Source organism: Triturus cristatus, chromosome 9 (assembly GCF_964204655.1).
Source record: "Triturus cristatus chromosome 9, aTriCri1.1, whole genome shotgun sequence".
In the NCBI taxonomy this organism is placed as follows: Eukaryota; Metazoa; Chordata; class Amphibia; order Caudata; family Salamandridae; genus Triturus; species Triturus cristatus.
In genome coordinates this window covers 383,535,927-383,557,790 of record NC_140592.1, presented here as the reverse complement: position 1 = coordinate 383,557,790, position 21,864 = coordinate 383,535,927, and the positions used below count along the sequence as shown (strand labels likewise).

Genomic DNA, 21,864 nt, shown 5'->3' with positions numbered 1-21,864 from the left:
TCGGGCGATAAGAGCCAAGTTTCTCCGCAGGTTTACCCTTCTTGTGAAAAACCACGATGTTAGTTTCTCGCCAAGAGACTGGGACCACTCCCGAACACATTATTCCATTGAACAGATCCACTAATAATGGAATGACTACCGGTTCAAGACTTTTATATACTTCCAAGGGAATCCCATCCGGGCCAGCGGCCTTACCAGAAGTTAATTCATGCAAAGCTTCTAAGATTTCCCCCTCACTAATATCCCTATCTAGTTCATCCTTCTCCGAGGTGTTAAGACGGGGGCCATTATCGACCACATCGAGGACTTGTTTATCGATCTGGGCTCCTTCGTCATACAGGCGCTGATAGAAATCTTTGAAGGCCTGTAGAATCTCATTTGGCTGAGTAAATATCTTGCCATTTTCCTCAATCAAGGATATCATGTTCCTAGCTCTCCCCTGTCTTATTTGAAGGGCCAGCACTCTTCCTGCCTGCTCCCCCGTTTCATATCGTTTAGCCCGGGAAGTCTGATACTCTGCTGAGGCTTTATGAGTCATAGATTTCTGGAGTTCGGCTCTAGTTTTTAATAACTCATTCTGGCTCTTCCTGCTATCTCTACCCATAATTATATCCCTCATATGCTGTTCTTCGGCTATAGTCAGAATATCTACTAATTTCTCGCATTCCCTCTTATCCTCCTTTCTTAGTCTTGCCCCGAAACCTATAGTTTCCCCCCTTAAAGCCGCTTTAAAAGAGTCCCAGACAGTAATCCTGGAGGCACTATAGCGATTGGCAGCGAAAAACGAATCTGTCCATTTCAAAATATGCGCAGTGAATCTGGCATCTCCCAGTAGTTGCCTCTCAAAAGTCCACCTAGACCTGGTCCTATCAGATCCGGATATTTCATAGGACAATATAAGCGGATTATGATCAGACAATATCTTTGGCGGTTTCGTTATTCCAACCTTGTTTAGTTCATTGATCGAGATGAAAAAATAGTCCAATTTAGAGAATTTCTGGTGGGGATTTGAGAAGTAAGTATAACCATGATTTAATGGCTCTTCTGCGTCCCATACATCCTTAAGCCCATGTGAATTAATGAGGGCTTTTATTGCCCTAAACACTCTTGGTTTTCTACCCTGATACGAGCCGATATCACTCCAATCAGCAGAAATATTGAAATCACCACACATGATGATGGGGGCAGGCCAGGACGCGAGTTCTAATTCTAAAAAATCAAATAGCTCCGGATCGTCTTCATTTGAGCCATACACCGTACAGAGTGTCTGGCCGCTTTCGAGTTCGACCAGAACCCATCTACCGTTGCTATCTGATTTAGTCCTTCTGACCCCACCAAGAGTTTTTTTAACTAAAATGGCGACCCCCCTAGTTGTAAAGGATTGAGTGGAACATGCTACCAACTCAAAACCAGTAAGAGACAATAACTTCCTTTTAGACCAAGGGAGATGGGTCTCCTGAAGGCAAAGTATATCAATTCTATTATTCTTAGTAAAATGACCCAATCTTAGACGTTTCTTCCAGTCATTGAGCCCACCTATATTTAAAGAACAGACCCTAATGCAGACCATCTTGAGATGACAAATCAACAACACTATGAACCTGCTTTTCAAACTGTTTCTGAAGCACTAACGCCAATATCTGACAAATAAAGAAAAGAAAGAAAAAAAAGATAAACAAAGTGAAACAAACTGCATTATTTACCCCACTTTTTCCCCCGTCGAGCCCCACACCTCCGCCTCCCACCCAGCCACCCTGAACTCCCTCCCTACTGGTGAGAACCCCACCCCTGAGGCTATCCCTCCCCAGGACCCCCCTAAGTGAAGCGCTCAGAGAAAGTCTGAGCATATGATGGTAGTGCAGTACGTGAGTGTGGGCAAAACCAAATATCTAAAAAACCCTTAGACGCCCCTTAGCTATAACAATATCTTATTTTTTTTTTTCCCCTCCCCCCCTTTTAACTCAACAAAATGATCAGCAATCCGTCACCCCAATGTAAGAGAGATTAACACCCGAAGTCCAGTCTAACGGCTAGTCAGTCTTCCTATCCAAAGAAGCCAAATACTCCTTCGCTTTCATTTCTGAAGAAAAGAAGAAGGTCCTCCCTCCGTTAACCACTTTTAACTGAGCCAGATTAACAAGAAAGGCCTGGATCCTCTTCTCCTGGAATAGTTTGATCATTTCCCTCAAGCGCCATCTTCTTTCCACAGTCGTGTGGCAATAGTCCGGTCGGACAAAGAAGGAGAACCCATCACCATTCCTCCTAGCATCTGGCCTAGCTTTTTCAGCAATAGACTGTCTCAAAATAAAGTTTCCAAAAAATATCAACACTGCCCGGGGTTTATCACCTTCCTTAGCATTGGGCCGAATCTTAAAGGGGGTACGATGAACTCGTTGGATCTCATTGGCCCAATTCCAGCTTGCGAGCTCAGGAAATGCTTGATCAAATAGTTTAATTATAAATACTTTTATGTCCGGCCCTTCCATCCCCTCCGGGATCCCCAAGACCCTCAGGTTATTTCTCCGGAGCCTGTTCTCCATCTCTTCCATTTTCCATTGCAAGTCCGTAACCTGAGAGCAATGGGCGTTCACTTTGCTAGTAGCCTCGGCTACCTCGGCCTCCGTAGACACCACCCTCTCCTCCAGATTTGAAACTCTATCGGCCATGTTAGTACAAGCTTTCGAAAGCTTTCTCACCACTCCCTGCATCTTTCTCATGGCAGCCTGGGCTTTGCGATTATCCTGGCGCGTTTCTTCTCTGTGGGCCAGAATCTCCTGATGTATGGCTTCCAGGAGGGGACGATCAGAGCCATCCGCTACAGATCCTCCCTGCAATGCCAAGTCGGGAGTGTGATCCCAACTCAATTCACGGGAAGAGTGACCAATTTTCAGAGACTGGTTTTTAGCCACCGGGGGCCGCACAGAAGTTGATGGAAGAGCCTCCTCTGATTCAGAGCTTAAGTAGGAACTGTGCTCTTCTTCTTCGGACCACTCCGCACCATTGAAAACTGAGAAATAGTATTCACTTGGGACTTTTTCCTTATCGACAGTTACGCCAGTTGGCAACAGGTCAGTTTTCTGTAGCTCAGTATTTACTTCAATTCTTGACCCTGGCTGATTTTCCAATGTACTCCCGCTCTCCTTCCCCGTATCTAGGGGGGCTCCGAAGGTACCCCCGGGGGTCTGCTCTTCGGGGACAGCCATAGCATCTGAAGATATGGCAGGTGCTATAGATACCATAGATAAACCGGGAGGAACAATGGGGGCAGTGCCTTCCTCTGAGATCGAACACGGGTTACTAGGAATAGTATCCACCAAGGGATTTGCACCAACCCCCAGTAGCTCCACCACCTTCTCCTTCTCCCTTTCTTTTTCCATTTCCTTCCCCACCTTGGGGAAAATGTCTGCAATTGATGCTGCCGCCAGCCGGGTCTTACCTGCCGCCTGCTGCTTTTTCTTAGGCTGTGCAGATAACATTTGAGGTCCTTGTGAGTCCTCCGCTCCTTCTGGCTCTATCGCTTCTCTTTGAGATTTTTTCCTGTTGGGCATTGATTTACCCCCCGCGGCCAGTTTAGGAGGCATAACAGCGCTCTGCACTCTCAGCTCACTGCTCTCCGCTCTCTGCACACTCGGCTCTCTCAGCTCCAGTGCTTGATTTCCTCGACTGCCTCTGTACGGCTTCCCAAGCTGGGGGCGGCGCGTCGTCGTTCTCCGAAGCCTCGGAACCAGGCTCCACCTCTCCTCCCTTCCGCAGAGTTCGCGTATTCCGCAGGCAGAAAGAACCGCTGCAAACGCGGCCAGGGCGAGCCGGAGAGCCTGCTTCACCTGCTTTAGCTGCTGACACCCGGTGAGTGCTGTCGGCATAGCCGATTTCCGTGATCTGTTGTTTCCGATGGGATTGGCGGGGCCGTGACTACGAGAAGCACACCTCGGGGGCTTAACTCACTGCCCTCACTGCACTGCTGCGTCGGCCTCGATTACGGGGCCGCCATCTTGCCTCGCCAGCCCTCCATTCTGTTCCAACAAGAGGCAAACCCTGATGGTGTTAATTTGTCAGCCCTGGATCTACCTTCTATCTTTGAGCTGCTAATCGGGGAACAGGCTGTTGGGTTGTTGTGGCGTGAGGTGGATCGTCGGTATTATAAGAGGCCTCGTTTGAAGATTCTGGAAGGGGTTTGGGAGGTATGGAGGTCTATTTCGAAGCTATGTAAAATCCCAAAGGTAAATCGTTATCTCCAGCTCTGTAACTCTAGTTTACTCCCCTCTGTTGGGTCTCACAGGAATCTACAGATGTGGAGAAATTTTGGTATTAGGTCTCTCGGCGATATTTGGGGGAACCATGCTCCGCTTGGTTTTGATACTATCCAATATCTATTTGGGATTCCGACTAATCAGTGGTTCTTGTATGGTCAAGTCGCACGGGCATTAAAGGCAGTGAGGCCAAAACCCCTGTCGATGGAGATTGTTTCGGTCATTGAACTGCTACTGGCGGGGCCAAAAAAGATTAAATTGGTATATAGGCAGCTTATCTTGGAAATACCAGATGATATGGAAAAATCGGAAGTATCTCTGGCTCGGAAACTAGATGACCCTGATGCTGACCTTGACCTGGCCATTTCCCTGAATAAAAAAGTTTTTAGATCTACTAACCTGAGGGCCCAGCATTATAAAACCATATTTAATCTTTATCATTCTCCAGCTAAATTATATGCTTGGGGGGTCAGGGGGGATGATGGATGTCCTAGATGTAATGCAGGGCAAGCTGACCTTCTGCATATGTTTTTTCATTGTAGCTCGCTTGCCTCAGTACAGAGGGAAGTCTGTAAGTTTTGGGAGGGGCTGCTAGGTCATAAGATCGATCTATCTCCTACCCTGATGCTGCTGGGTTGTGATAGTAAGCAAAACATGTCTCAAACCGAAGAAGCGTTGGTTTTTATGTCGGTTGCGGTACTGAGGATTTTAATCTCCTCAGGCTGGAAAGATACTATGGCCCCCTCATTTCAAATGTGGCTCTCTAGGCTGTTGAGTATCCATAACATTGAGACCGGATTGTATGAACTGAAGGGTAAAAAAATGCGCGACTTCGGCCACAATTTTTGGGCGCCGATTTCAATCTGGAGGGGGATGACTAGTAAATAGCTGACCTGGGTCTAAAAAAAAAAAAAAATTTAAATCTGCTTTTAAAAAATATTTACTGTATCCCATGTATGGCTCATTGCATTCGCTTGTTATTTATCTATGTTGATGTGTTTTATTATTTATGAGGTGTACAAACTGCAAAATAAAATAAAATTTAAAAAAAAAAAAAAAAACTCTTCAGATTCACATTCAGCCTTCCTACCTCCCTGGTGGGGAAAATGTTTTTAAATGGAAATCACATAAGGAGATATTGTGGGCTACCTGTCCATATTATAGGGAGTCATACAATACTCCCCAAGTGGAAGCCCATGGCAAATAAACTACTGCAATCATGTCCTGCCCCAACCATTAGATGGCAGAATCGTGCACAGCATGTGAAGCTAGAACAGTTTCAAGCTGCAAAGCCATGCTTACAGGCAGGTAACTTGTTTCTTTTTTTAGATTTGCTACCATACTGTTTGGGACTTTAGGGAGCCCAAAATTAATTAATATGTTTGGTAAAATCATAAGCTCACATGTACAAACTGTAGTTCCTCTTTTTGGAGAGTCAGCCTATGTACTTCGCTTAATTGCTTCTTATGTGAAAACATCTTTGGCACAGTGCAACAATACATTACTATTCTCTGTTCAGAAGAACTAACTCACTCTGCCAGAATTCCAAAGACATTGATATCTAGCTTAGAATGGCACACATTGTGAAGCAGCAGAATAGCAATAAAAAAATTAAATTGACATTTAAGAAATATTCTAAGTGCTACTAGACACTGGCAATGATCTTTCTGTCTTGTGGCCTATATTTCTATGCCATTAGCAACCTGAACAGAACAAATAAACGATCTCCTCAAATTCCAATTGCAAAGCTTCTATTCCCGAGGACACCCAAACCTCAAATCGAAACATATAGAAAACATGGCGAAGCAGTCACGTGGGGTGATATTATAAGCACAAGGAAGATGAATTATTTCATATCAGGATTTTTTTTCCACGTAGTACACTCTTGGCACTCACTATCCCTGCGGTGGTTGATTGTAGAAATGCTGATGCCACAAATACCAGAAAGATCAACTTTGTAGAAATATAGGGGGGGAAGTTGCTTCCTGATAAATTGTGGTCTGAACCTTGTATACTTTATGAGTTGACTCTACTACACTAGTCCACTTTAGGGCCTTTCGTCAATGTCACCATACCCCCAGGCACCTAGAAAGTACCCTCTATCCTTAGAAATGTTAGAACACGTTTTGGGGATAATAATCACCTTTCTCAGTCCAATTGATGTTGCTCCCAGCTGATTATAGGGTGAGCTGCCGTCTCACTATTGTCAGTGACTGGCATAGGGTTTCTACTATACTTTGGGTCACGTGTCCTACGTATTCTTGAATAAAGATGTTTAATGGCATGAGTCTCAGCTCGTCCTTCATTAAGTTTGCATGAAAGTTAAACAGTGAATATATGTTGAACGTGAAGAATATGCGTCACGTGCCCAAACTTTACAGAACTTTCCAAGGAAAGGAAACCAAGCAGCCACAATAAAGCGGCCTGCCTTTAATAAAAATTCAGAATTATTGTTTAACAGGGTGTTGCTGGACAGCCACAAAGGAGCACTGATTTAGTAGCTAATCGATGTTCCCAAATCTGTTTCTCTTATTTCAACTTAATTTCCTACAGACTGTCCCATACGATGACCTGAAAATGAATCTAAACTCATAACATAGCCTTGTTGCTGATATAAAGGTTTTCAGTTGTCCTTGTAAAGGGAGCAGAGACTCGCCTTAACTGGGCTCTAAGGATGCAGTTGCAGTAGACCTGTATGAAAGATTGCTAACTGCACTGTCTCCACAGTGTATCCACCGAGATGTGAAACCTGAAAACATCCTGCTCACCAAGCGAGGCATTGTGAAGCTCTGTGACTTCGGGTTCGCCACCATGTTCAGTAAGTGTGAGAAAGCAAGGTTGGGACTGGGTATGAGCCAGAGGTTCTGGTAGGGAAGATTCATCTGAACACAAGGTTGGGTGAGGGTGGCACAGGCTATCTATCTAATCAGATGGATGGACGGGTAGATAGATAGGTGGGTGTGTAGGTAGATGGATGGATGGATGGATGGATGGATGGATGGATAGATAGATAGATAGGGGTTGGTTTAGATGTATGGTTGAATGGATGGATGTACGATGGGCAAATATACAGCTGGGTAAGCAAATGAATATGGAGAGAAATGGGTTGAGCAATATCATTGATTATATGGATAGCATGCAAAAAATATTAAATTGGGACTGCATAGGGAATGTGGGATGTTAGGAAGGAATGGAGCAAAATGCTTTGCAAGTGGGTGATGTGTTAAAAGTGGGTGACAGAACAGCACATGAAAGGGTCAGGTAACATAAGGAGTACCTGCAGGACCTTTACTCTGTACTCTGCCTCGCCTTTGCAGCTGGACCTGATGCCTATTACACAGATTATGTGGCCACACGCTGGTACCGGGCCCCCGAGCTGCTTGTTGGGGACACACAGTATGGACCCCCAGTGGACGTCTGGGCCATTGGCTGTGTGCTTGCGGAGCTGATCTCTGGGAACCCTCTGTGGCCAGGACGCTCTGATGTGGACCAGCTCTACCTCATCAGGAAAACTCTGGGTAAGCAGCTAAGTATCCTCCTCTATTTGCCTGCCAGAGGTTAGGATCTGGAAGAAACATTCAATTGGATTTTAAATTGTATTTCTAATGTGTTACACTTTGATAACGCAAAAGCACTTTGGAGCGTGCTACAAATGTGGTTCGAAGTTAATGAAATGCATATGTATAATTACCAAACCTAGGGGCTTATTTACAAGACCCTATCGCCACGTTCCTGTGGCGATAGGGGCTTTCCCTTATTTAGAAGGCAGCAGCCACTTAACGTGGCTTAACGCTGCCTTGTAAATAAGTATACTTGGCATGAAAGGGGCGGGCAATGGGTGTTGTGGTGGGCGTTCCACCGCAACACCCATTGATTTTGATGCTGCCCCATATTTACAAGGGTGGCGTAAATATGGGGCAGCGCAAAATTAAGACTCGAAAAAAGCTGGTCCTACTCTGGCGAAACGAGAAGAAATGCTTTATTTTTCCTCGTTTTTGCAGTTTCTAAGTGTGCTGCATTGTGCAGCACACATAGAAACAGCAAAACGCCATTGATTGTTTATGTGCAGGAAGGTGCCCCTTCCTTCGCATAAACAATCATAAGAAAAAAATGACGAGTTCTTTTGTAAATTCTATGTGTGCATCATATAGAAGTTACAAAATGCCATTTCAGATTGTTTATGTGCTGGAAGGGACATCTTCCTGCACATAATCAATCCTTCCCCTCAACACAGGCACCCTTGAACTATGGTGCAAGGGTGCCTGCGTTGGCACTAGGCTGCTAAATTTAGCACCAGCACAGGGAGAAATTCAGGGCTGCACCGTATTCTTGTTAATACGGTGCAGCCCTGTTTTAGAAGTGGCTCAGTGCGGCATTACGCCAACAAGGATAATGCCATGCTCCGTCACTTCTTTTTTGAATATGCCCCCAAATCTCTTTGGTAACAGATAAATGTGTTTTGAATGAAGAGTAGGAAGAAGTGATAGTGAGGATTGGAAGGAAAAATGGGTGAGGCATAAGACCAAGGGCCTGATTACAAATTGGGTTGTTAATTCCGTCCCGTGCGTAAAGCTCTGTTCAAGTGCCGATGGAATTATGAGTTTGGTTTTATTTAACATAGCCAATAATTATCAGATGCGTAAAATAACCAAACATTCGTTAAATTTCAGCAGGTCAAATCTGTCGAAATTTAACAGGGCAAAACATATGGGTCCTCATTTACAATAGAATGGTGAAGCACGGTGCCAAAAGCAATTTTGCAGTGCTGCGTCATTCTAAAAGTGCAGGAAAGCTCCGTACTTACAAGAATATGGTGCGTTCCTGTACTGACCCCTGCACCAGTGCTAAAAAAAACAGCTTAGAGCCAACGCAGGCACCCTTGCGCCATGTTGCAAGGGTGCCTGCATTTAGGGGATGATTGATTTTGTGCAGGAGAAGACACCTTTCTGCACAAAATCAATTAATGGTGGTGATTTCCGCCTTCTATTTGTGCTGCAGAATTCAGCACACATAGGAAGAGGAACAAACGAGGAGAAATGAGGATATTTCTCCTCATTACACCTTTCTAACGCCACCCTTAGAGTGGCGTAAGGATCTGACGCATACCCAGTTTTACGATTCCTTGCGAATCTGGGAATGCTTCAGATTCCATGGGTGTTGTGTGGGAACACCCACAGCAACACCCATGGAGCGCCCCTTTCACGCAGTGTTCTGCGTGAAAGAGGCAGATATTTACAAGGTCATGAAAAAGCCACGCAATGTGGCTTTGCATGGACTTGTAAATATGCTGAGGCACATTACGCAACCAAAGCTTGAACAAAGTGATGCTGCTGCGGCACAAAAGTGCATCTAGGTCCTCGTAAATGAGGCCCTCGGTATTCCATTAAACATTAAAATCCGCATGTTATTCCCCATAAGCTCATAATAGGTTATATTTATCGCACCCGATAAATAACTTACCCGTGTTATCATTATTTATCGGGATGATAAATAACACCTCAACTTGTAATCAGGCTCCAAAGGTAATTCTGAGGCAATATGGAGACACAGCGCTGGGAATTTGAAGGGATGAAGAGAAAGTGATGTTATCACAGGCAGGATGATGGGCAGAGGGACTGAGGTAGAGAAGGAAGGCAAGATGAGGAGCAGAAGAGAGCTTCCCTGAGAAGGAAATCGGATAGTTGCAAAGTGGTTACAGGGAGTGATCTTATTCTGATGGAAAGATATTGGAGTATAACATAGAGATAAGGGTATATGGAAGAAGAAAGATCTTCATGGGAGCATAAGGGATTGAACCCTGGATATGTTGCCACTCAAAACAAAGCAAAGGACTACTAGTTCAAGGATCCCTGCTTTGCATCCTTCTATTATCAAAGCAAAACTAGCCACCTTAGGTTTGAGAAAAAAGGAAGCCTACATTTTCTTAATTCGTAGCGTGCTTTTAAATCCAAGCCTGAAAGAGCTACTCTGTGCACATCAATTCATTGATTCTTCAGAGTGTGAATGAAAAGGGGTAGATGAATAGAAGAATAAATAGTAGTTCTGGCAATAAATTATGTGTCTGTTTATCCGAACACTGAGCCCTTTGCGCTAGGGAGTATATTTAGCTGAAAGGACAGGAATGCACCATATCTTGTAAATATGGTGCATTCCTGCCTTTTCAAATTGACGTAGGAAAGCGCAGAAAAATGAGTTGCGGCTCTGCCCTGCGCCAATTCTTTGTAAATATGCCCCTAGATGTTCTGGCAATTTACTTTCCTAGTGTTATCTTTGCCTGTGCTCTGGTTCAATAAGGACTTCAAATCTTCCTAGAAGTCCAGCTACACATTGTAAAAAATTGGGATTTCTGATTAAGGTGGGTGAAAACCCTTCTCAAGCAACAACCACAATCCTTGTCAGGGTGAACTACAAAAGTCACTATATTAACCTGTGCTTAATCCTCTGGTAGCTTAGCACAAATGCTAATTTAAGGCAATGCGTAAAGTATTTATGCAGCACACAAACAATAATAACACAAGAAAAATCCCACACCAATTTAGAAAGATAGAGTAAAATGTAACACATAGAATGTGACCTAAATGACAAAAATCCAACCAGTAGAACCAGAGATATGCAGTTTTTAAGGTTTAAGTAAAAATAGCGCCAAAAAGCAGAAAGAGATAACTGTGGGTTTCTGGTCACAGTAGACTGTGACAAAGTCACAAGTTCAGGTCGACTGCGATGGAGTGGGTGCCAGACCCAGGGACCAGGTTAGTCCCAATGAAAAAGTTACCTACTCAAAGCCCAGCGCACAGATGTCAAAACTTTAAGATTTTACAGGAAGAGCTCCACTGATGCCAGCCAAGGGTCCAGGACCTGGGGAGGCACAACTTGGGGATCAGGAACTCACACCAGCAGAGGCCAGCAGGGCTCAACCAGGTCCAGTTGCAGGTCCAGGCAAGTGCAGTTGCAGGTTCAGGCAGAGCCTTTTGCAGCAGGTCAGCTGGGCTATTGCAGGAAGGCCTCTGAGGCTTGTTGTGTCCCTGTAGCTTAGAAGAGGGGGTCAGCCAACTGACCCTTGAAGTCACTCTGGTAGTCCTAGGCTCAAGGAGATGATCATCTCTCCTTCAACAGTAAGGCAGGCCTCAAGCAGCAAGGTGGTCCCCTGAATAATAAGGCAGGCCTCAAGCAGCAGGCTAGTCGTCTGGTAGAAGCGGGGTAGTCATCAGAAAAACAAGGCAGGCCTCAAGCAGCAGGGCAGTCCTCTCAGGAACAAGGAAGTCTTCAAGCAGCAGGGCAGTCTCCTGAACTACAAGGCATTCTTTCTGAAGTCTTCCATAGGTCCAGGAGTGTACTGAAGAGTGGATCTGACAGCCCTAAGTTTAGACCTGGTTCCAGCTTTGAAGAAACTCCTGGAGTTTTACCCCCACAGATGGTTCTGGAACGTCCTTCCTCCTTGCTCAGGTCCCAAGATGTCTGAGGTGACAAAAGCCTGGTGTCAAGTTTTTTGTGAGTGTGCTGAGGCAGCTTCTTTGAAATGTTAAGAACTACAGATAACAGCTCCGCCCCTCCAATCCTGGCAGGATGACCCTCTCCCAGCTACACCAAGGACCTATTGTTCACTGCTTAGGCCCAATATGCATTCCAGATGGGGGAGAAATTAACATGCCCAGGCAGCTGGAAGTTCCTAGACAGAATACCACATTCCTTGGGAGCTGTACCCTCAAAATGCTCACCTTCTGGCTTCACCAACGTTGCAGTTAGAATTACAGTTTCAGAGTGGCCAGATGAGGGGAAGAGAATTAGGGAGGGTACTGCAGGGATGGAGATCTGGAACAAGAGATTCCTTGAAGTTAGACAAGATGCTTATTTCTTTTCCTTTTTCGTTCACAGAAAACAATCATAGTTAATACAGGGTTACATTACATAGTGTCTTATCTGTGGAAGAAAACTGTTTGTCACACTGTTAGTCTTGTTAACTGTTAGTTAACATGATTTCTCTCCTTGAACTTTCATCTGAGTCATGTCTAACGAAAGAATTATTCAGAAGCATAGTTTGTTACTTCAAGAAAGCAGTGTTATTCCCTCACTAGTTTAAAATTGCTATACATACTGATTTTCATCTCAGTATTCTTTGGTTCAGTCTTGAGAGCATGCCTTCACACCATGTGCCTTATGTTGAGCGCTTTAATACTCTTAAATTGCTGGAATGAAGTTACTCTTGCTGTGAGTCCATTATATGTGATGTTCCTACTTCAAGAAAAATTAAACTGAAAGCTTCACTGCAATCCGGAATAAAGGCAGGGGGTTGCAGTAAGCCAGAATAGTATTTCACACTAGTGGTTCACTAAGACCCTTCTCACCTCGAGGGGCCCAGAGTTCTCCTCGGTTGAAAGGCTGCAGACTTAGTAGAAGATGACCACTACAGGAAACTGCTCTAATACCAAGCAGTGCACTCCAGACTCAATTCCCTTATATAGCGGGTTGAACAAAGGTAGCGAACAAGATTTACGCAACCCTATCAAGATTTCGACTGCCTTTGGAAATCTTGTGGGATTCTGCGAGAACCAGTGTAAATAGGAACTAAGCAATCACTCAAAGGAACAATGAAGTAGGTTAGTGAAAACACGGTATATGTGGTCTAGGAAAATAACAGTAAGCATAACATGCTTGGCAGTACAACAACCCTCTGTACATTATAGTGGTAACAACCTATTCAGTGAACATAACAGTATGATTGTACAGCAAACACCTGGGAGATATGTAGACCAATGGTGGCATGGCGTCTTTGGCAAGGTGGTTGAAAGGTGCTAGGAGGGGAGTATGCCTATGCTGTAAGCAGGAACAGCGCACCCTATGGAAACATCGCGGCCTGTAACAAGGTGAATGCATGAAGGAAAAATGGGTGCAACCACAAGGTGGAGAGGGACAGTGCAGGCACGCAGGGTGACATAGGGATTTCTAGGAGCCCCTTATATTGAAGGCCTCAGAATGTTTAGGCAAGGAAAATGCCAACTTGCTAAAAGTCCCTTTTTCAAAATTGTAATGTAAAATCCTACTTTACCATTCAGGAGGATTTTAAATTACAATTCATTAGAGTCCAGACATGATATTTCCACCTGTTACCAATCAACGCGCAGCGGATGGTATACGGACTTGCCACTGGACAGTAACTACAGAGACCTGAGGGACCTGAGGCAGCGAGGGGCAGCGTCATCACCAGCAGCCCCTCCCCTTCCACCGGCAGGCCTTGAAATTGACCTCGCGCCTCCCGCTTCGCGGGACGCGCAGCGGATGGTATACGGACTTGCCATTGGACAGTAACTACAGAGACCAGAGGGACCTGAGGCAGCGAGGGGCAGCGTCATCACCAGCAGCCCCTCCCCTTCCACCGGCAGGCCTTGAAATTGACCTCGCGCCTCCCGCTTCGCGGGACGCGCAGCGGATGGTATACGGACTTGCCACTGGACAGTAACTACAGAGACCAGAGGGACCTGAGGCAGTGAGGGGCAGCGTCATCACCAGCAGCCCCTCCCCTTCCACCGGCAGGCCTTGAAATTGACTTTGCGCCTCCCGCTTCGCGGGACGGGCAGCGGATGGTATAAGGACTTGCCACTGGACAGTAACTACAGAGACCAGAGGGACCTGAGGCAGCGAGGGGCAGCGTCATCACCAGCAGCCCCTCCCCTTCCACCGGCAGGCCTTGAAATTGACCTCGCGCCTCCCGCTTCGCGGGACGCGCAGCGGATGGTATACGGACTTGCCACTGGACAGTAACTACAGAGACCAGAGGGACCTGAGGCAGCGAGGGGCAGCGTCATCACCAGCAGCCCCTCCCCTTCCACCGGCAGGCCTTGAAATTGACCTCGCGCCTCCCGCTTCGCGGGACACGCCGGGCTAAGCCCGGGCAAAGGGCGGGCCGTCTACGGCCGACCGAGGCTGGGCTGGGCCACCCCCCCTGTTTTTGCCCACTCCAACGTCGTCAACCTTCCCTGATCCAGGTGATTGACTTGTGTCTTGTCTCCTTCTGGGTATACTGGAACTGCCCACTACAGACTTTCGACAGGCTTATGCGTCTTATTTCCCATATGATATAACTGCATTAGCTTATATTTTATCTGTGTTTTGATATAACCAAGTTAACCAATATGGCCTCTTATACGACTAAACGAAGACTTTCTCTGGTTGGGGGCTCAGTTAGGGGGACACTTGACCACTTTATTACCAGGGCCGCTTCCGTGCTAGAAAAAGAGATCGCCATCACGGAACCCCGATTATCACTGGACCCCGCCTTTCAGAAGCGCTCTTCATTGGGCCATATTCAACAGGCCATTTCACCGCCACTTAGGGATTCTGACCTTGATTTAATCCCTGATCCTGGCCCATCTGCGCCCCACCGCGATTTAATAGATATAGCGTCTATCTCCACCGAGCCTGAAATTTGCCCTCTCAACCCTCAATCCACTGTCGGCACCCCTCCCGTGGATTTATCATCCACTCACACTGCTAAGACCCCCAAGCGAAAACCGGCAAATAATAGACCCAGCCGCTCGAAGGCAATAGCAAAAACTATCCGGTCTGCTCCAATAAAAAAAAGGAGAAAGGATGGCCACTCGGATGCGCCTAAAAATATGCCCCAACCAATACGGTCTCCTACACGAACTAGGCCTCCAGTATCTCCTACGCAGCCTCCTATCTCCCCTTATTCCAACCTACTTACCGACATAGAGCATCTGGTAAGATCTTTACTCACACCTCTAATAGAGAGAGTTAAGAACATCGCATCACAGCTAGCATCCTTGGAAGTCTCGCACGCTTCTCTCCTTGCCTCAAACACTGAATTGAATTCCTATTTACGTAAAAACCCCACGGTCACCCATTCTTTCCCTCTCACTCAAACGATTACCCAGTCTAACACATCCAATCAAACACAGAACACACAAGCTTCCCTGCCTACCCTAGAGATATAATCCACTGCCAAAGGAGCAACCAGAGAAGATCCAACTCCCATTATTACAGTCCCCCGGGGTATTAACTTCAATAGGCAGCCCTCCTCAGTTCACAAATTAGATAAAAGCTCACATATTGACTTGCCCCCTGAAGCGACACCTTATGTAGTCACTCTCATTGGCGTCCCAGCTCTTGCACAGGGTAAAACGGAGAGCTACCAGGAACTCAAAAATAAAGTAGTATACTGGCTGACTCAGAACAGACCGCTCCCCCCTGAAATCAATGGCGAAATTCTACACGTCAGGAGACTCAATTGGCTGGGCCCTAGACCCAAGGACAAACAGGGAGATGTCATCATTATTAATTTTCGAGATCATAGAGTGCTACCTGACATAGTGGACTGGTACTCCCCGTGTAGGGGCTCTGGAATCTCAACGGCCGATTTAAGTTATTTTTACCCCCGTTCCCTTCTGACATATCCCACACCTTCACACCTATTATCGAGGGCTACTCCCGAGATATCCCACTTCACTATTCCCACCTCTAACAGCTACGCTACCCTCTCGGGTTTGAATGAACAGGATTGACTCTCTCACCCCGGACTGATGGCCGACAATCCATCCGACATGAGTATTCTGTCACCCACCTTAGTACTAGACAACTCTAACATCATGACTCATACTCTGCCTAGTATCACCATGGGGTGGAAACCACCTCCTGTCATCGTTTCCCATTCTTCACTTTCAGAGCTACCGTTTCCGCCGGCGGGCCTGACTACCAATCTCCTTTCCCCCCATCCGGCCCACAGCGACCTTCCTTTTTCGATAAATTCCCCGCATTTTATAGAAACTGCCAAGGCTGTAACAGACTCGCCGACTGGTACTATCTGCACGATTGAGCCCCTGCAGGGAGACAGCCTCTTGTCTTGGAACGTGGCAGGTCTCCTCGACAAGCTGTCTAACCCTGCATGGACTCAAATCGTCTCCCGACATAGTATTATCTGCCTCCAGGAAACCTGGACCCCTACAGAGCTCCATCTTCTAGGTTATCAGACTTTTCACAACCCAGCCTCCCCCAGTCCCCATGGCAGATACAAGGGAGGACTTACTACCTACATCTCTGTAGAACTCCGATTAAAACCAACTTACATTACACAGTCTTCTTACTACCAATTAATTAGTTTGTCCGGCGGCTCCATTCACAATGTCGCTCTGGTCAATTTCTATAATAACATCCCAAATGCATACTTGGACACGGTGTTTAATGGATTAAAATCCGACCTAATAAACAAAGAGTCCCAAAACAACTCTGATACTTTAATCATCCTGGTAGGCGATTTCAACTGCCCGCTTTGTTCTCAGAATATCAGAGGCACTTGTGGTCGGATGACTGAAATGGATGATTCTCCTAACCATTTCTGTCACTCTAAATTGGGAGATTTGTTAAACGGATTATTATTTCACTTTAATTTATCCTTTGTTAATGATCTATGTTTTCCCCCTAAGTCCTTTAAACCCACTTATAATGGGAGAGGTTGTCACACCACGATCGACTATTCACTCATATCCACAAGGTACTCAGGCTTGATAACCAATTGGGAGACCCTTGAAATTCCTATCAGTCACCACTACCCCATTGAGGTTACCTTAAAGCTAACCCCGAATATCAATGGCCCGGTCAGGCAGAATACCTTTTATTCTCCTCCCCTGCAGTTGGGCACCACCATGGGCCTTTTCCTCAAATGGGACAAAGTAGTCCCCTCCATTTTCCTTAAAAGCCTGGTCACCAATACTTACGATCACTTTCAAATTTGCTTGTCACCCACGGAAAACCCACAGATAATATCCAGCTCTTTTTCCGTAATTATGACAGAAATCAAAACCCTTCTTGCGCGTGCGCCAAAGAAATCTGCCTCTTCCCCCCACGGTTGGTTTGACAGGGACTGTTCTAAAGCCTTGCGCTTGTTGAAAGCAGCTCTGAAATCCAACCCTAGAAACCGTCATGAGATCCAGTTTGCCAGACACAATTACCACACCAAGCGTCAGGCAAGGAAAAACCAGCTGAAGTTGTTGGCCTGGGCAGCTCTGGTGGAAGCCTCTGAAAAGAAAGATAATACTGCCTTCTGGAGGGCAGTCAATGCCCCCTTCTTCCGATTTTCTCAGCCGTCGACTTTGGACTCAGCCATCACCCCCGAAACCTGGGTCACTCATTTTAGTACTCTATATAATCCTACTAATTCGGACAATCTACCATCTGAAATTGATTCTGTATCCAACTCCCCTCCCGACCCAACTACCTCTTTTTCTTTCCCCCTAAATATCGTTTTCGACCACGTTGAAGTACTAACGGCTTTAAAAGACAGCCCCTCCGGGAAAGCCCCAGGCCCTGACTGCGTCCCTATAGACGTTTTTAAGTCACAGCCTGATTTATGGGCCCCACTGCTTACTAATGCTCTGAACTCTCTGAATTCCACCGGTTTCATTTCCACCTGGCCAGCGGCTGTTGTTGTCCCGATTTTTAAAAAAGGTGCGAGGGAAAATCCCACCAATTATCGCCCTATTTCACTTTTAGACTCCCTCATGAAGGTAGCCGGGCGAATCATTTTAAACAGATTACACGACTGGCCTAGGGATTGGGAAAAAGCCATGTACTATCTTTTTGAATGGCAACAAATTATCCAATGTCGATAGTTTCCCTTACCTGGGCATTACTTTTAATAAGAGGGGTACTTGGAGAGCCGCGGCCCAAGCCAGAGGTTCAGCAATGTCTAAAGCAATAGGTGCACTGACAAACTTTTCAAAAAAATTAGGGGGTCGCCCAATACGCCCCTTACTCCAGATCTATCGGGCGAAGTGCACCTCAACCGGCACCTACGGGTCAGGGATTTGGGGGATTGAACCTGCCGAACAAATCCAGCGCCTTGAGAATGCTTTTTTACGTTATCTCCTGGCTGTTCCCCTTGGCACCTCTACCCATATGGTGCACACAGAATTGGGCCTTACATACATCGCAGACACAATCAACTCCTCTCCCCTTATTCTATGGCATAAAATTTGGATTAATGAAGAAACCCCATTTAATAGGGAAATCATAGTAGATTGTCTAAAATTGACAGAGGTCAGGAACATTAAATGGTTGAACTATGTAAAAAGGTTATCCACTGACATCGGGCACCCGGAATTTTTTGCTGATCCATCAACCTTAACTCACATATCCAAAGCCGAGCTAAAGCGACTCGTTTTAAATCATCTGCACCGCAAACGCTGGCTCTTAGAAACACAGAAGTCCACCATTGTTGATTACCAAAACTTGATCACTGTGACTGGTACACAGCAATACTTATTACTAGAACCATCTCCATTCACCCGCATGCTCCTGACCCGTCTTCGCACCAACACGTTCTTTAGACTCCTCACTTTTCCTAACCCAAACTGCTGGGACACTGACCTACAAAAATGCCCCTGCGATGGCCTCTCGCCCCAATCCAATATCCATTGCATCCTTTTCTGCAGATTTTATCATCTGCCAAGGACTACTTTTTTAAAACCATTGCTGAGATCCTGGGGAATACGCACATGCAAACTGGCATACTCCAAATTAAAAACCTTGGAAACCCCTTTAGTCCGGCAAGCTATGTCATCTTACCTGAAAATGACGATGAGGCTGAGGTCATCAATGCAACCCTAACCAGTCTTATACTTTGTTGCCTGACTGTACTTATCTTTTTAATCTCTGTGATTTTAATTATGTTATTAATTGCATGTAATTTTAGCTGTTTTAAGGATTTTTATTCATGTGTACTTTTTTGATATTGTTTTTACATATCGAATAAAGCTCAGTATCTATCTATCTATCTATCAATCAAAAGTTAGCACTAATTAAATATAATAAGGTAATCCAAAGTGATTCTATGGGAGAGGTAAGCGTCACAATAGTGAAAAAACATTTTAGGAGTTTTTAACTGCCAGGTGATGTAAAACCTAAAAGGATGTGTGCAACCTTTCAAATACAGGGCACCCAGCACCATGGGCGGTTTTGGGCCTACCTCAGGGGTGATTTGCATATATTAAAAAGGGAGGTTTAGACCTGGCACAATTGGTATTTTATCAGGTTGAATTGGCAGTTTAAAACCGCATACAAGCTGCAATGACAGGCCTGAGACATGTTTTAAAGGGCTACTTAATAGGTGTCACAAAAGTGCTGTATGCGCACTGGTAGCATTTAATTTACAGACCCAGGGTATATGTTGTACCAATTTACTAGGGACTTATAAATACATTAAATGTGGCAAGGCAATCAGGTGTAGGCCAATTGTACTATGTTTGGTTAGCAGTGGTAAACTGTACAAAGTCCCAAAGCCAACAAGAACAAATTTCAGCAAAACAGAAGGAGTGAAGGCAAGACTTTTGGCGGAAGACCACCCTATGGCTGACACGTCTAACATACATAGAACAGTATCATATTCTATTCAACCTGACTTTTGGCATGGTAAAGGTAGGAAAATTGTCTTTCTTGAAGTCTAACCTTCTATTGGACTGACTCTTAACTCACTCGTCTTTCAATCTTACCACAATACAGTTTCATACTTTGACCAGGGAGATGTGCTCATCTCAATTTCACTTGATTTAACAGCCAGATTACAATACTCAATTGCCTCATTAGTTAAATTTCTACAAAGATGGACCTGTGTCACCCCTGATCTTTGCAGGCTAAGCTGTTTACTAGTACAAGCCAGAATTGAATTCAAGGTCTTGACACTTGTGGACTATTTATAGTATATCTGTAAAATCAATTCACAATCTAATTGTCAGCAAGGAACCTTCGCTGTCAGCAAGAGGTATTTCTAAAGAGGCGGAATGTAATTAGAACAAGATCATAAGCTAGTCCTTTGTTATTTTTCTCTCACTTTTTTAGCTCTTGGATGCCTTTTGTGGGCTACTTTGGTGCTCAACAGGAAAATCAATACAGATAATTCTGATTAGTTCTCCTGGGCTCACCATAGAATGAAATGTTTGGAGCCCTCTTAAAATTCTGGACAACATAACATTTATTATCCTTTACACTAATTGGAGTATTAGGTTTCTGTCAAGTCTCTAGGTTTGTCTCAAGGGAGAGGACATTGACTGATTAAGAGCAACTCCTCTACTCGATTCTAAGATGCTATGTCATTCTCTTCCTTCTTTTCCTCCTCAGGTGACCTTACTCTTCACCACCAGCAGGTGTACAGCTCCAATCTTTACTTCAGTGGAGTCCTAATCCCTGAGCCAGACACTGTGGTAAGATCAAGCTAAACAAAGTCTTGGGGTCACAGTTCAGCACTTTGTGTATGAAGTAGTTCATTTGCATAATGGAATGTGGGATAAGGTGCGTCATGGTTCTCTGCCCGTGTACAAAGAGACATGCTATATTGCACTTGGTTCAACATTCCAACTCAATAAGGTAGAGTTGCATGTTAAGATCAATGTCCTATACCCCACAGAAGGAATGTACATTTGTATCAATGTTCCTTTTCATCATATGGGTGATTTTTACTTAGCCTGTGTTGTATCCCTGTTATGTTAAAATTATTTGTAGAGCGCACCTACACCGGTTGGTTTCTTGGTGATATATATTGAAGTAACCAGAGTCCTGGAGGGTTATTCATAAGCCTGGTTATTCATATGCCTGAGTAAACAGCCATGTTTTGAGGAGTTTCTGAATCTCAGGAGGTCTGTGCACAATCTGATGTCAAGGGGTAGGGCGTACCAAAAACGGGGGGCCAGCACCACAAATCTGCTGCCACCAAGCAGCTTTGATTTATAGTACGGGGTGACCAAAAGGTTCATGTGGCTGAGCCCAAATTGTGGATGGGTATGTATCTCTGAATGATATTGGAGACGAATTCTGGACAAGTGCCATGTAAGGATTTGAACATAAGGCATCCGATTTTGAAGGCACAGCGTTGGGCTATGGGGAGCCACTGTAGCTTCCTCATGAGAGGGGAGGCATGTTGTCATCTGGGCAGATGAAAGATCAGTCTTGGAGGCCTGATTCTGCACAAGTTGCAGGCTTTTGACTATATATAATGGCAGACCGAAGTACAGGGAGTTAGCGTAGTCTATGTGGGAAATGACCAGGGCTAGAACTACCTGCACCAATGCTTCCCTCCCCACCCTTTACGGGAGGATAAGATATAGAGATTAGGTCACTGTTGTGTCAGACAGTGGGAGGTGAAATTTGTTTTGGCCTATGTCTCAAACCTCCTCCAGAAGAGCAGCGTTTAGTGGGTTGGTGTTGCCTACAATCATGGAATGCTTTTCTGTCCTTCTGGGTTTTCACAGACGAATTCACTGACTTCTCTTAGGAAGCTGTGACAATGTCCTAGTTGTAGATTTGTATGAATTCCAAGCTCCTCAAAAGCATAAATGGTAACAGGAGCACATCAACAGATCCATAAATACTTTGTAAAGTACGGAACTTCAACATAGCATCAAGTAACAAGATTCATGCGATGTGAACAAATATAAGCTCATAGCACTTGCAGCTCAGCCTGAAATAATAGTCTAGACCAATTGCAGTCCCATTACAAACGCAGTATCTCCCCAAGCTAACACATGCATAAATACTTAACAAAAATCAATCTCCACTTCCTTGGTCCATGCATACCTTTGATTGTGAGGACTCTATCCTTATTTACATTGGACAA

At 45.2% G+C, this 21,864-nt stretch overlaps 1 protein-coding gene across 1 annotated transcript in view; it reads left to right on the top strand.

The window, feature by feature from the left end:
* Positions 1–21,864, top strand: part of LOC146798004 (cyclin-dependent kinase-like 1) — a 327,585-nt gene that overhangs the window by 180,414 nt on the left and 125,307 nt on the right. Inside the window, exons 5-7 of the mRNA XM_085625238.1 lie at positions 6,978–7,068; positions 7,568–7,768; positions 20,373–20,455. Coding sequence (XP_085481364.1) covers positions 6,978–7,068; positions 7,568–7,768; positions 20,373–20,455 — 375 coding nt within the window. The remainder of the gene's footprint in view (positions 1–6,977; positions 7,069–7,567; positions 7,769–20,372; positions 20,456–21,864) is intronic.